This window comes from Sinocyclocheilus rhinocerous, unplaced genomic scaffold (genome assembly GCF_001515625.1).
Source record: "Sinocyclocheilus rhinocerous isolate Xijiao unplaced genomic scaffold, SAMN03320098_v1.1 scaffold346, whole genome shotgun sequence".
In the NCBI taxonomy this organism is placed as follows: Eukaryota; Metazoa; Chordata; class Actinopteri; order Cypriniformes; family Cyprinidae; genus Sinocyclocheilus; species Sinocyclocheilus rhinocerous.
This window is the reverse complement of record NW_015630993.1, coordinates 713,951-725,524: the sequence shown is the minus strand read 5'-3', so window position 1 is coordinate 725,524 and position 11,574 is coordinate 713,951. Positions and strand designations below refer to the sequence as shown.

General features: G+C 39.5%; 1 protein-coding gene across 7 annotated transcripts; it reads right to left on the bottom strand.

Annotated features, from left to right (window-relative positions):
- Positions 1-948: 948 nt before the first annotated feature.
- LOC107740952 (coronin-1C) lies at positions 949-11,369 on the bottom strand. Of its 7 annotated transcripts, none has more exons than XM_016553523.1 (12): positions 11,366-11,369; positions 8,437-10,130; positions 5,580-5,779; positions 5,328-5,450; positions 5,103-5,232; positions 4,795-4,976; positions 4,594-4,713; positions 4,411-4,515; positions 3,903-4,048; positions 2,482-2,539; positions 1,937-2,179; positions 949-1,858 (listed from the first exon to the last, which is right to left on the bottom strand). In XM_016553523.1, the coding sequence occupies exons 2-12, from the start codon at positions 9,944-9,946 to the stop codon at positions 1,739-1,741; spliced, it is 2,937 nt and encodes a 978-aa protein (XP_016409009.1). In that variant the 5' UTR covers positions 9,947-10,130; positions 11,366-11,369; the 3' UTR covers positions 949-1,738. The 7 variants fall into 7 exon arrangements, with proteins under 7 accessions (XP_016409009.1, XP_016409007.1, XP_016409008.1 ...); XM_016553521.1 differs by lacking the exon at positions 11,366-11,369 and adding an exon at positions 10,180-11,246 and having other exon boundaries at positions 8,437-10,083; XM_016553522.1 differs by lacking the exon at positions 11,366-11,369 and adding an exon at positions 10,180-11,246 and having other exon boundaries at positions 8,437-9,543.
- Positions 11,370-11,574: the final 205 nt, after the last annotated feature.

Sequence of the window (11,574 nt, the reverse complement as noted above, 5' to 3'; positions counted from 1 at the left end):
AAATAACAATTTATTCAACAATTCTTCTCCCCCGAGTTATGTCTTTCGCCATTTTAGAGAGTATCACAATGCATATAATATATCTTTGGATTTGAGACTTTAGTCTTTGCAACTTTACAGATCTTCTTTATGCACCAAGAGCTTGTAACACTCCAAAGAGAAAGGAAAAATTGAAATCGCATCATATGACCCCTTTAACTTTTTATATTGGTAAACATAACAGCATTTTGGCTGCTCAGTTTCATGACATCATTGTAAACGGTTCTCCAAACAAGAAAATGACAGCAGACTTCATGAAGAATTATGAATGAAAAGATTTATTGTAGAGTCAACTTTTTTTTATTTTAGGTGAAGTTTGGAATGCATGCACAAGACTGTTTAGGACACAGATAAGTGCTCAGATTTTTATGGATGTTGTCCTCCAGCAGTGGTCAACTGAGGAGGTCTGTCTAAAACCAGAAACACACATAGAGGCACCAATACATTTACAGTACATGTACATCAGAAGAGCTCGCAGGTAGCCACTGCCTTTTAAAGCCAAGTTCACTTATCAGAGCATGTGTCAGCCCAGTACTCTGTAACATGAGAATAATTCAAAAGCAGGGGAAAACTGGAGAACATGGATAATGACAGCAAAAAAATAAATAAAAATAGCCATTTCCTAATCAAAATAAGGTACTATTTCTGTGGCAAAAACCTCATGCAAATGGCAAGTGTTGAGCATCCAATATTTCTGACTTCAGAGTGATTGATTTCCTGAGGTGCAACAGTAATTTCATAATTACTATCAGGTTAGAGCGGTAGGTTTTTGATTTATGAAAAATATGCATGAGAAATGCATTGTCAACAATACTTGCCAAAGTCTAACAGGTTTAGGTTTACGTTCACATTCATTCTGCAACATGAAGATATTGCTTCTGGATATATTGTAACTGATTGTATTATATGTTGAAAAACCCTGTTGTTGGATGCTTTATAATCAATTATGATGATCCCAAAGCAGGCAATGGAGGAAATGACTATGTGATTAATACTCCAGTGATCACGGTCATCACAAGGGACATTATTTGGACTGATTTTCCAAATGAATCCTGATGAATCCTAAATGCTGAATTTTAATGGTTACGGGCATTTCTTAGATTTCACTAAATCATATCCTTATCATCTATGATTAGCTGCCTTTACAATCACTTTAAAATCCCATCCACACAGTTCTGCCTTTCCTGCAGATGTCCCACTTTGAATAGTATGTCTTGTTTTTCAATAAGCCACTATCTAAAACTGGGGAAAAACATATAAAAGTAGAAATAGAAGGAGAGGTGACTGATTCACCTCAAATTTGGCAGCACAACAAAAAAGGAAAGAGGAATATTGATGTGTATATACAACGACACTCTGTAACATACCGCTTAATATCAGAATACTCATGGAAACAATGTTACAATAACAGAAGAAATAAGAACATTTGTAACAAAATGTAAAACATCAGTTAAAACCAATGACCACTCATTTCCACAATTTTGCTTCTGCTATGCGAATGCTTGGGGGAGACTTTACAAAAAGTAAAAGTCCATCTTGGAATGTTGCTTGAAGTTGTCCTTGTGAGAAACACCAAGCGGAATGATCGAGTCAAATTGAGAAATTTTGGCAGTGACTGACCCCCCCGCCCAACTGAATCTCTCTCTTTCTCTCTCTCTCTCTCCATACTGACGCTATGGCTCAGACCACCACCAGTGTCTTAGATGGCCACTTTAGCCACTTGCTCTTCCAGTTTGGCGATTCTCCTGTCCTGCAGCGTGACCAGATCTCTAAGGGACTTGACTTCTCGCAGCAGCTCCTCTAACTTCACTTCATTCTTCTGCAAAGCAGAATAAAGAAATAAGAAAATGATGCTTTAGCACCAATTATTAACGAGTCAATGAAGCATCATACTTACTCTGGTTAGCTGAGGAGAGGCAGGTTTCTGGGGAGTTGCTGGCTCCTCCACTTTCTTGGGTGCCTTGTTATCCAGCACATTTTTCTTGACTACTTTGAGGTCGCGGTTCTTGCCCGGAACATAACCGTGTTTGAGCGAGATCAGGATCGGTTCGCCATTCTTGCCTTCAAACCACTCCTCTGTCTCAAGCGCCGGGTCTGGACCTGCTGTATCTGGATAGAGGTCGTCCTGAAAGAGGTCTGACTGCCAAAAACAAAGGAGACAGGAAATACCGTAATGACTATTTTGGATTCATGCTGTTTGTTTCTCTGAAAACATCTGCTGCTTTAACGTTAATTGAAACTAAGTGCTTCCCCTTTTCTTAATCAATTAATGACCATAAAATCACACTTTTGATTGAGCTTTGCCAGTAAAAACTAAACATCAACTGAACATCGTTATTAACAATCATTGTTTTAATAACTGATTTTTTGGAATATACTGAAGAATAACAAATTCATACAGAATGATTAAATAAGCAACAAACACAAAACAGTGAAAAGTACCTTTCTAGGAACGGTCATGATAATTGGCTCACACTTTCTCTCATGAAGTTTATAAAACCTGCGAGAAACAACAGACATGTTATTGGTGTTAATGGTAATAAGCACAATCTTAATCTAAAAAACTTTTACAATGTTTTTCCTTTTTCAATGTACAATGTTTCAAATAAATGCTGTTCTTTTGAACTTTATAGTCATCAACGAATCCTAAAAAAAGTTTCTAAAACATATTAAGCGGCACAACTGTTTTGATAATCCATTTGAAAATATGTTTCTGGATCACCAAATTTAGCATATTAGAATGATTTCTGAAGGATCACGTGACACTGAAGACTGGAGTAATATCTGCTGAAAATTCAGTTTTGCCATCCCAGGAAAAAATTACATTTTAATATACATAAAAGAGATGAACAGTTATGTAGGCCTGTCACGATAAAAACTTTTTGTTGTGCGATATATTGCCCCAGAAAAGTGGAATGTACAAAACATGGTGACATTAATTTTTAAGTAAATATAATGGGCGATAAATTGCGTCGCCAAAAATTATTGAGGTCATGTACATATATTGCGCGATAAGTCGATATATTGATTATTGCGACAGGCCTACAGTTATGTACAAGAAGCTTTCTTCACCCACCTACTTGGGTAAATTTTATTTATAATATGCAATTTCCAACAATGATTAAACACAGAATGTACACCCTTATGACAGAATGGATCCTAAAACTAATGATCCTAACAGTGATCATTAGTTGTCAAATAACATTTCCATGACCTTTAGGAGCCACAGCATGATCAGTGCCACATTGTCCTCACATAAGATTTTATAGTCAATGACAGGCTAATACCTCCCCCTACTGGAGAAATAGAATCAACCTAGCAGCAGGAATGAAGCATCAATCACATCACACTGCTGAGAACCATAATCACAACAATGCTGGCCTGAAGTTAGGGATGCTACGATTATAGATTTTGTTGGTACGATTATTGTCTGCGGAATAATCACGGTTTTACGATCATGACGATTATTATGCATTTATTCATTTCCCAACATTACTAATGTATAAAATCACATGAACACTTTTTAGATATTAAAGTGTTATTTATTGCTGGCTTTTGAAACAGAAATAACAGAGTAACCAACAATACAGCACAAAATAATAATAAACATGTTTGGTCCCTCTGTCACAGTTAATCTAATGCATGTAGTAGCCTCCGTGCCTCTGATAAGCACGTCTTTTTAAGCTGCCTGAAGTCAGTTTAGTTTCTCGAAAATATCTACATCCTGACATGGCCATAAGCATGTCAAACACTTCTGATAATTGGGATGAATCTAAAGTCACACACACTTTCTGAAAACCTTGGGCCTGTTTTCTATTTTCAGAAATACCATTTAAAGAAATACCTGTGCAAATAGTGCATACCTGGCTATCTCGCACTTGTTGACGTCTAGGCCTCTTTTAGGCATGTAGCCCATGCCTCTCTGGGGCTCCTTGCTGGAAAACGTGTTGAGGTAGTGCACATACGGCGCCTCGTCTGTGATCTCGAAGTAACGGATACTGCTGTCACCCTGGAGCAGAAAACAGTTTTTTTTTTTACAATTTATTACCTCATTAAAATATACCAAACACACGTAATCAAGTTGTATGACATCACACTATTGATGCTAAGCCAGTGGTTCTAAACCAAGGGGCCTCTGCAAACTTGGTGCTACAAAACACAAAAGTGAAGATCTACAGCATGATACTGACATGTTTTGAGTTGTTTTATAAAAATAGAAGTACCAGTGGTACATAACAGACAATTGTCTCAGAAAAAGTATATAATTCATATAATTTAATTAAGTCGACATGTTAATGTTAATATGTTTATGTGGAAGTAAATACAATATAGCTCAACTCATACTTTCTGGATCACATAAAACTTGCTCACCTTTCCACACAGGTAGACCACATTAGTGTCAGGGTCATAGAAGGGAAGCAACACTCCATTGCTGGTGTCCATTTCGTGCACTGATATCGGCTCCTCCATGTTTTTCTTAAAGAGACGCAAATCAAAATATTTAACAAAAGTGGCTAAAAAATCTTAATTTTTCAAACATTTATTTGGGCTTACTGGATTCCATAAAGCCAGCTGCCGCTCACTCATACGACTGAAGCCAGTGGTGAAGATGTTTCCATCAGCCAGAAATATGGCTCTCATGGGCCGTGCCCCCTCATGGGCCTTCTCCTTCTCCTGTGATCATCAATGTCAGTGAAACACAAAGAACTGTGAAAATAAAGAGTCTTCAGTGTAATTCCAGATGTTTTCACTTACCGCAATGATCTTCCCCTTGCGTGGATCGATAACACGCACTTTCTTATCCTTGCACGTGGTACAAATAAGGCTGCCGTTGCGACTCCAGCAGACGCTGAAGATCACGTCAGGATGCATGTCCTCCAGGTTGATCAGAGCTTCTCCTGTGCCCACATTCCAAATGACGATGAGATTATCGCATCCTGACAGAGGAGGGAAGACAAAATTGGTTTTTGATCATTCAGTCACGCAACATAACATGTTTTTGATGTTCAAGATGATAAACGTAAGGGTTTTTATGTAGTGCACTTGCTTTTAAAATCTCATACCTGCACTTAGTAGAACGTTGCGGGCTGTTGGATGCCACGTCACGATGCCCACCCTCTTGGAGTGACCCTCTAACACCACGACTGGCTCAGAAAGAGGTGCGGTGAGGCCGTTCTCAGGGATCTGCCACACCTGTGTGGCAAAAATGCAAATATTTTCATAATAATCATTCTCTTGGACCCAAGCAGGGTCTCTATGAGAGGATGTAGTGAAGGAGCTGAACGTACCATTACTGTACAATCTTCAGAGCCGCTGGCAATGACGTGATCATTGTGTGGGCACCAATCAATGTCCAGCACAGGGCCCGTGTGACCACAAACAGTGGGGTAGGCCTTGTCAATACGACCTGTCTGCAAACAGGAAACAAAGAGCATGAATTGATGTCTCATTTTGTATAATTGTGACCAACTAAGCTTATTCAAATGACTAACTGTATAAATGCTGCGTGAGCATTTAATTCATATGCGGTTATCCCTTACCTTTTGCAGAGGCAAAACGAGGAAAGCTCCACCACCACTAGCCTCAACAATAATAGCAACAAATTGGGGGTTTACTGCACAAAAGGCACTGTCCCAGGTAACCCGCGAAACCCTAATGTCATCATAGCACTGGTCATTCTTCACCGCCTGACCGAACACATGACGGAATTTACTCTGTCGTACCACTCGTCTGATCATTTCTGAAAACACAAGAGAAGAGAAATGCTTTTTCTTGCTTGTTGTAATGATTTCTTTTGAAAAAATATATATATTTACAATGGTACTTTATTTATTGCATATTTAAATACCTGAAAACTATATTTTGCAGTATAACACATTCTTAATGGCAGATGAGCGAATGCATTTTCTTTTGCTTTCAGACTTAATATTGACAGTGTATCATATTAGGGTAAGATGAGCATTCAGCTAGAGAGCACTGGGAATCAGTTTTCTATTTCACTCTGTATATGCACGTCTCCATAAAAGACAAGAGAAGTCAAATGCAGTTTTGTGTGTCAATTTCATCGAGCCACTGTGTAGAAACATTCATCTTGATATGAAAAAGCCACGCTCTGATGACAGTTTAAATTAATTAATAAGTAATAAGTAATTAATTCCAGTAATACGTAATTAGTCACTTATTGATAAAAATTATTGATAAAAAATTAAAAATCCTATATTTGACTAATAAACGATCTATTTTTATTAGTTCATAAGTGGGTATGACCATTTGTTATTGTAAGGAACACTTAAAACTTTCATTGGTGTAATAGTAGTCAAATGATTCAGTCATATTAAAACATACTTCACCAGTAATTTACATGTTATGAAGCATATATTTTAGCTCACTTGACAAAATTTGTTACAGTGTATGAATTTTCATGCAACATTAGACTATAAAAGTAAACATTCTCTTTCTTGAACAAATTTGTATAGTTTATCAACTATGATTAAAGTAAGATACAGTTCAAACAGTAAATTCCTAGAAGATCAAAACCTAATGAGCTGCCAAAAAGACAGCATTTTTTTAATAAGCTAATAAGCACGCACCAAAGATGGCCAAAAATGATGCACACATACAGTGTGATGCCAAAAAATGCTGTCTAGTTAGGCAGATTTTAAGACACAGCCAGCGTGCTTATTCCTAACCAGTATTATATTATATACTGATAAACAAATCGACATTCATAATCATACATTAATAATCACTGGTTATTTGAGTCGCCTTTATTTATGCGTTATGTGCATTATTACCTGAAGCATTGGTTGAGATCTGGTAGGAGGACCCTGATTGATGGCGGTGTCTTCATAAATAAGAACTACCACCATTAATAACACTAATAATAAACAAAAACGAATCCAAACAGCTGTGTTTGTGAGAATAAAATGTAGTCATCACGATAAAGTCATGGATGTGCTTTTGGAAATAGGTCAGATGTATGGCGGTGTGTGTGAGTGTGTTTGCTTTCTAATGGCCGAGCTGCGTTTGTGCGTTATTGATGATGAGCATCCCGGCGAAACACACACACACACACACCACTTACTAAAATCAATTAAGATTAAGACTAAGAGAGAAAAGATGTACGGATGAGAGAAAGATGAAGAGAAAGATCAGATATTCTCCTACAGTGCAAGAGTGAGAATGAATAAACATGACATAATCGATGGATGGGCAGGCTTCTGCTGGTGTGAGAAAATGAGCTAACCGCTAACCGAGCAAATGAATGAAAACAGCTGAAAAAGCATCAGTAATGCAGCTTGTTTGGAGCCGTGCGTGTTTTTCTTTGCATGCGCTGGCGAAATGCGACGTGCCGCTTTGAAGTGGAGGCGTGCTATCTACCCGGCACAGGTCATCATGGTCAACTTTCAATTAATATCTCACTATTTCTGCTTATCTCGCCATATGCATGATAATCAAAGGCTGGATGTAGTCTCACATGTCAGAAAATGACGCTAAATGAGCCGAATCGCCAGCAAATGACCATGCACGAGCGCAAGTTTTTTTTCGATTAGGTACTAGCTGTTTCCAGAGCTTGTTTTAAATCAATGATGCTTGCTAAAATCGAGCTAGCATTCCAGTAGAGGCTATTGCACCACTGACCTGCCTTGCATTAATATGACCAAACGCAAAACGCTTACCTTTATCAGTACTACGTCTCTCAGAGCGTCAAATTCAAAGCATTAATTTATTTTCTCACAGATTCAGTTGTGCTGGTGACTCTCGGCTAGCCACAATAGCTTCCCTCCTCTCCTTTATTCTGAATGAAGGGGAGAAAACGCCCTTGTTCTCCTCTCCCCTCCCCTCCTCCTCATGTCCTCCTACATGGACATCAGTTCTGTGTGTGAATGAGAAGTAATGGTACAAATTGTACCATACTGGCTGACCGGTTACTGCGGTTTAATTGGTAAGGTCATTTTATAAATGGAAAGACCCTTGAGCATCTCTCCACTGCAAACACTGCCTTGTTCCCAAGCAGCTTTTCCATCTTGTGCATTTAAACACGTTGTGCTTTGCCTTCAACTGAGCTGATAATGTTACAGGACTCTGGTTATTATGTTAAGAGTGAAAAAGGATGAAGTCATGCTCATGTTGGATTATGTTACAAAGTGCAATGTGCCCTAAAATCTAATGTGGAGTCTTATTTTTCTGTTTCAGTGTGGTGTAGGGCTTTTCAAACTTCTGAGGGACCTCCTTTCTAAAATGTAAGGGCAGCAGCTGTGTTTTAATTTATAAAGTGACATTTATAATGTGTGATAAAAAAATATGAAATCTGATCAAGATTCTCTATAACACTGTCAGTTGTTATAGAAACTGTGTGAAAACAAGGAATGCAATCAGCTTGAAAACCTGTCTTACCTTTCTTCGGTGAGGATCTTCTTTCCATTTTATGGGAAGATATTTGTACATCAAAGGCTCTCTTCATCTGCCATACTTTTAGACTCTGGCTTCCCACAGTCACATCTGGCCTGGCTTCCATTATGTTTGTCCTGCTGTGATGTATCACTTTCTCCTGGGTTTTGTTGCTGTCTCTGATGAGTTCAGAGACAGGTCTGTATCTGGACAGTTCGTTTTCCTCTGAAGCAGAAGAATCACTTCTTGGAATTCGACAGGCGGTGTAAGGATATCTAGTTGAGACTGTGGTGGGTTCAGGGTCTTCTTCATCCTCAGGGTCCATCATGTAGCTTTCAGAGTCACATCTACCATATTTCAAAGGCTGATCCACGTTTTCCAAATCAGAGTCTTTGCTTGCTTGGCTCTTCTCTGTGTCTGTTTTAGCAAATTGATTTTGAGGCTTCTTCGGCACAGGTGGTGGTGGGCCCTTTATTTTTGCTTTTTTTTTTAGCAGTGGTCTCAGCTGAGACATATCCATTTCTTTTAGTTCTTCATCATCGAGAGTTCCCAGCAAATTATCGCAGTCAGGTGCAACAATTTCATCATATGGGGCTAAATAATATCTTGGAATATCAGCAGCCTCAGGCTCTAAGGACATGCACATGTAGAATGGGGACTCAATATAATAAGGTGACATATCAAGACATGATGGATGCATATTAAAGTCCTCAACAGACTCCAGTGCCTCCTGCCTTCTGCCCATTTTAATATTTCTGAGCAATATGTCCGAATATTTGATTGGCTCGTCTGTGGAATGAGAAGCAGATTCCTTGCGGCCAGCAGCTTTTTTAAAGGGATTATTTGGTTTCTTCGGAACAGGTGGTGGTGGTCCTTTGATTTTGGCCTTTTTCTCTGTCTGAGCATCTGCGGGTAGGATGTCAGAGATCATGCTCTGTATTTCAGCGTGAGGAACGTACAAATAAGAGACGTCAGATGACTTCCTCGCCTCCTGATCAGGAAATGTATGAATCTGAAGTGGTGGTGTGATCACAGCTGTGAAATAGAGAGGCTCTTTTTCCCGCTGCAAAGAAGCCGCCTGTGTGACTCTTTCGGCATCACCGGCATCAAAATCTGAGTGAGAAAAAGAGTTTACAAGCATTTGATCTACATATTTACCGCTGGAAAAATTCTCGTTAGCCTTCGTTTCTGTGTTTATGTCATTCAGTTTGTAGATCTTTGGGTTACAGACTCTTTTGCCCTGATGCACCTGAAATTGACCATTTTCACCTGATAATTCAAGTAAAGAAGAAGTATTATGTCTTCCATTAAGATGACCATCATAGTCTTTTCTGCTTTCTGTGGATTTCGACCAAACAGCTTTTCGCCAAGCAGATTCAGTGTCTCTTTTCACACATGGTGCTTCTGCTCCCCACACTCCCCTTTTGACTGGGTGAGGCGCATTGCTAACAGGGACGTTTTTAGCACTGGATGCAGTTAAACTCTCAGATGACATGGCCGTTGAGTGTTTTTCCATGACAGTAAATGCCCCTTTGTCATCATTTTGCTTCTCAGTGTTAAACAAAGTACTGTTTTGGCTTAAATCTGGATGGAATGTGCTTAACACCTTTTGTTCGAAGTCCTCCTCAATCCTCAATGGGACAAGAGCTGTGTCTGGATTTGTGGGTTCAGTAACAGAGTCGAATGTTGTCACTCTAGATCTTAATAAACAAGGTTCATCAAAGGGAATATGCAAGATTTTGTCCTTACCTTCAGTTTTACCCCATCCGGTCTCTTCTTTTCCCAGCAATGGTGTACGGGAAGTTGGGTTTCTTTTGTCTATTCTGAAGTTTTCTTTGGGCGTTGCTTTTGGTGTCTGTGAGGCATCATTATGTTCTTGAAAAACACATTGTGACCAACCTCTATTGATATTTTTATCTCCCTGTAAATTATCCTGCTTATTGGCATTCTGAAGCCACGGGCGACTTGAATTTGAGTGGACTCCAGTGATTGACGGACATGTAGTCACAGTCTCTGGACATAAAGAATCAACTCTGTCCAAATACTCAAATCTGTCCGCATCAGGACTTTCTTCACGTCGAACAGTTCCAGCACTTTCTTTGCAAACTTTTTCACAACTTCTCCTAATTTTGTCACTACTTAGGCTCTGCATTTCATGTATATATTTGTCATCTGAAACTCCTATTTCCTGGAATGGCTGTCTTTCAAGTAAATTAGCATTCTCTGATTCCAAAGAAAATTTCCTCTTTATTTCAACATCACCACTCATCTTTGTCATTGCCTTTGTGTCTAACATCCCGTTCTGTCTGTCAGACAGCGTCTGTGTCTCATGCTTCTCAATGCTCACGCCATCATCTGTTGAGTCCCCTTGACAAGAGCCTTCTAACATGTTTGGAGTATCCTTGAGGTGAGTTTTGTTAGTCATTTCGTCTGTTTTGTCAGGTCGTTGCTGGTCCACAGCAGTAGATATATCTGTGGCGGTTGCGTCGCTTGTGACTGTTTTGAATTCTGAGGCACATGAATCTCTTGCCAGGCTCAGTTGAGGATTTGGTGTCCTGGCATTCTGTGAAACATCCGTGTCATAACTCTGTCTGATCTTTTTTCCTCTCTGGTTTAAAGAGGGCTCAGTGGTCTTGTCATTAGTTCTTGTTGGTTCCTGATGGGGCTCTAGTATGGAGGTGTCCAAGTGAACAAAATTCTGGTCTGTTTCTTCTGAGCTGTTGGAATGTGCTTCCTCCTCGCTTCGGTTTAAGATCTCATAGTCACTAACGGCGCCAGTCAGGACGTCTTCTTTTCCTAGCTCCTTGTCCTGTTTCTGTCCCATCACCCCTGTGAAGAACACATATCCCCACCCATGAGTTTATGAACAGACAGATCTGTAACGAGCCTCCTCCCATTTCAAGCTCTCTCTTGTTCCTCTCACATCACTCCTTACTGGAATGTTGCATTGCCTAAAATTAAATGACTCTCAATGTGGCTACTGAGTCACAGAACCAAAATGGGAACCGGACAACTGGCAGAGTAGATCAGTTACCAGGTGCGAAGGTCACATTAGACATGAAAGGGGAAAACCCACGGACTCCAAACATATCCTATGGCTCTTGACTACAACACGCCAGACCTCCTGGCCACTGTGGCTATGTT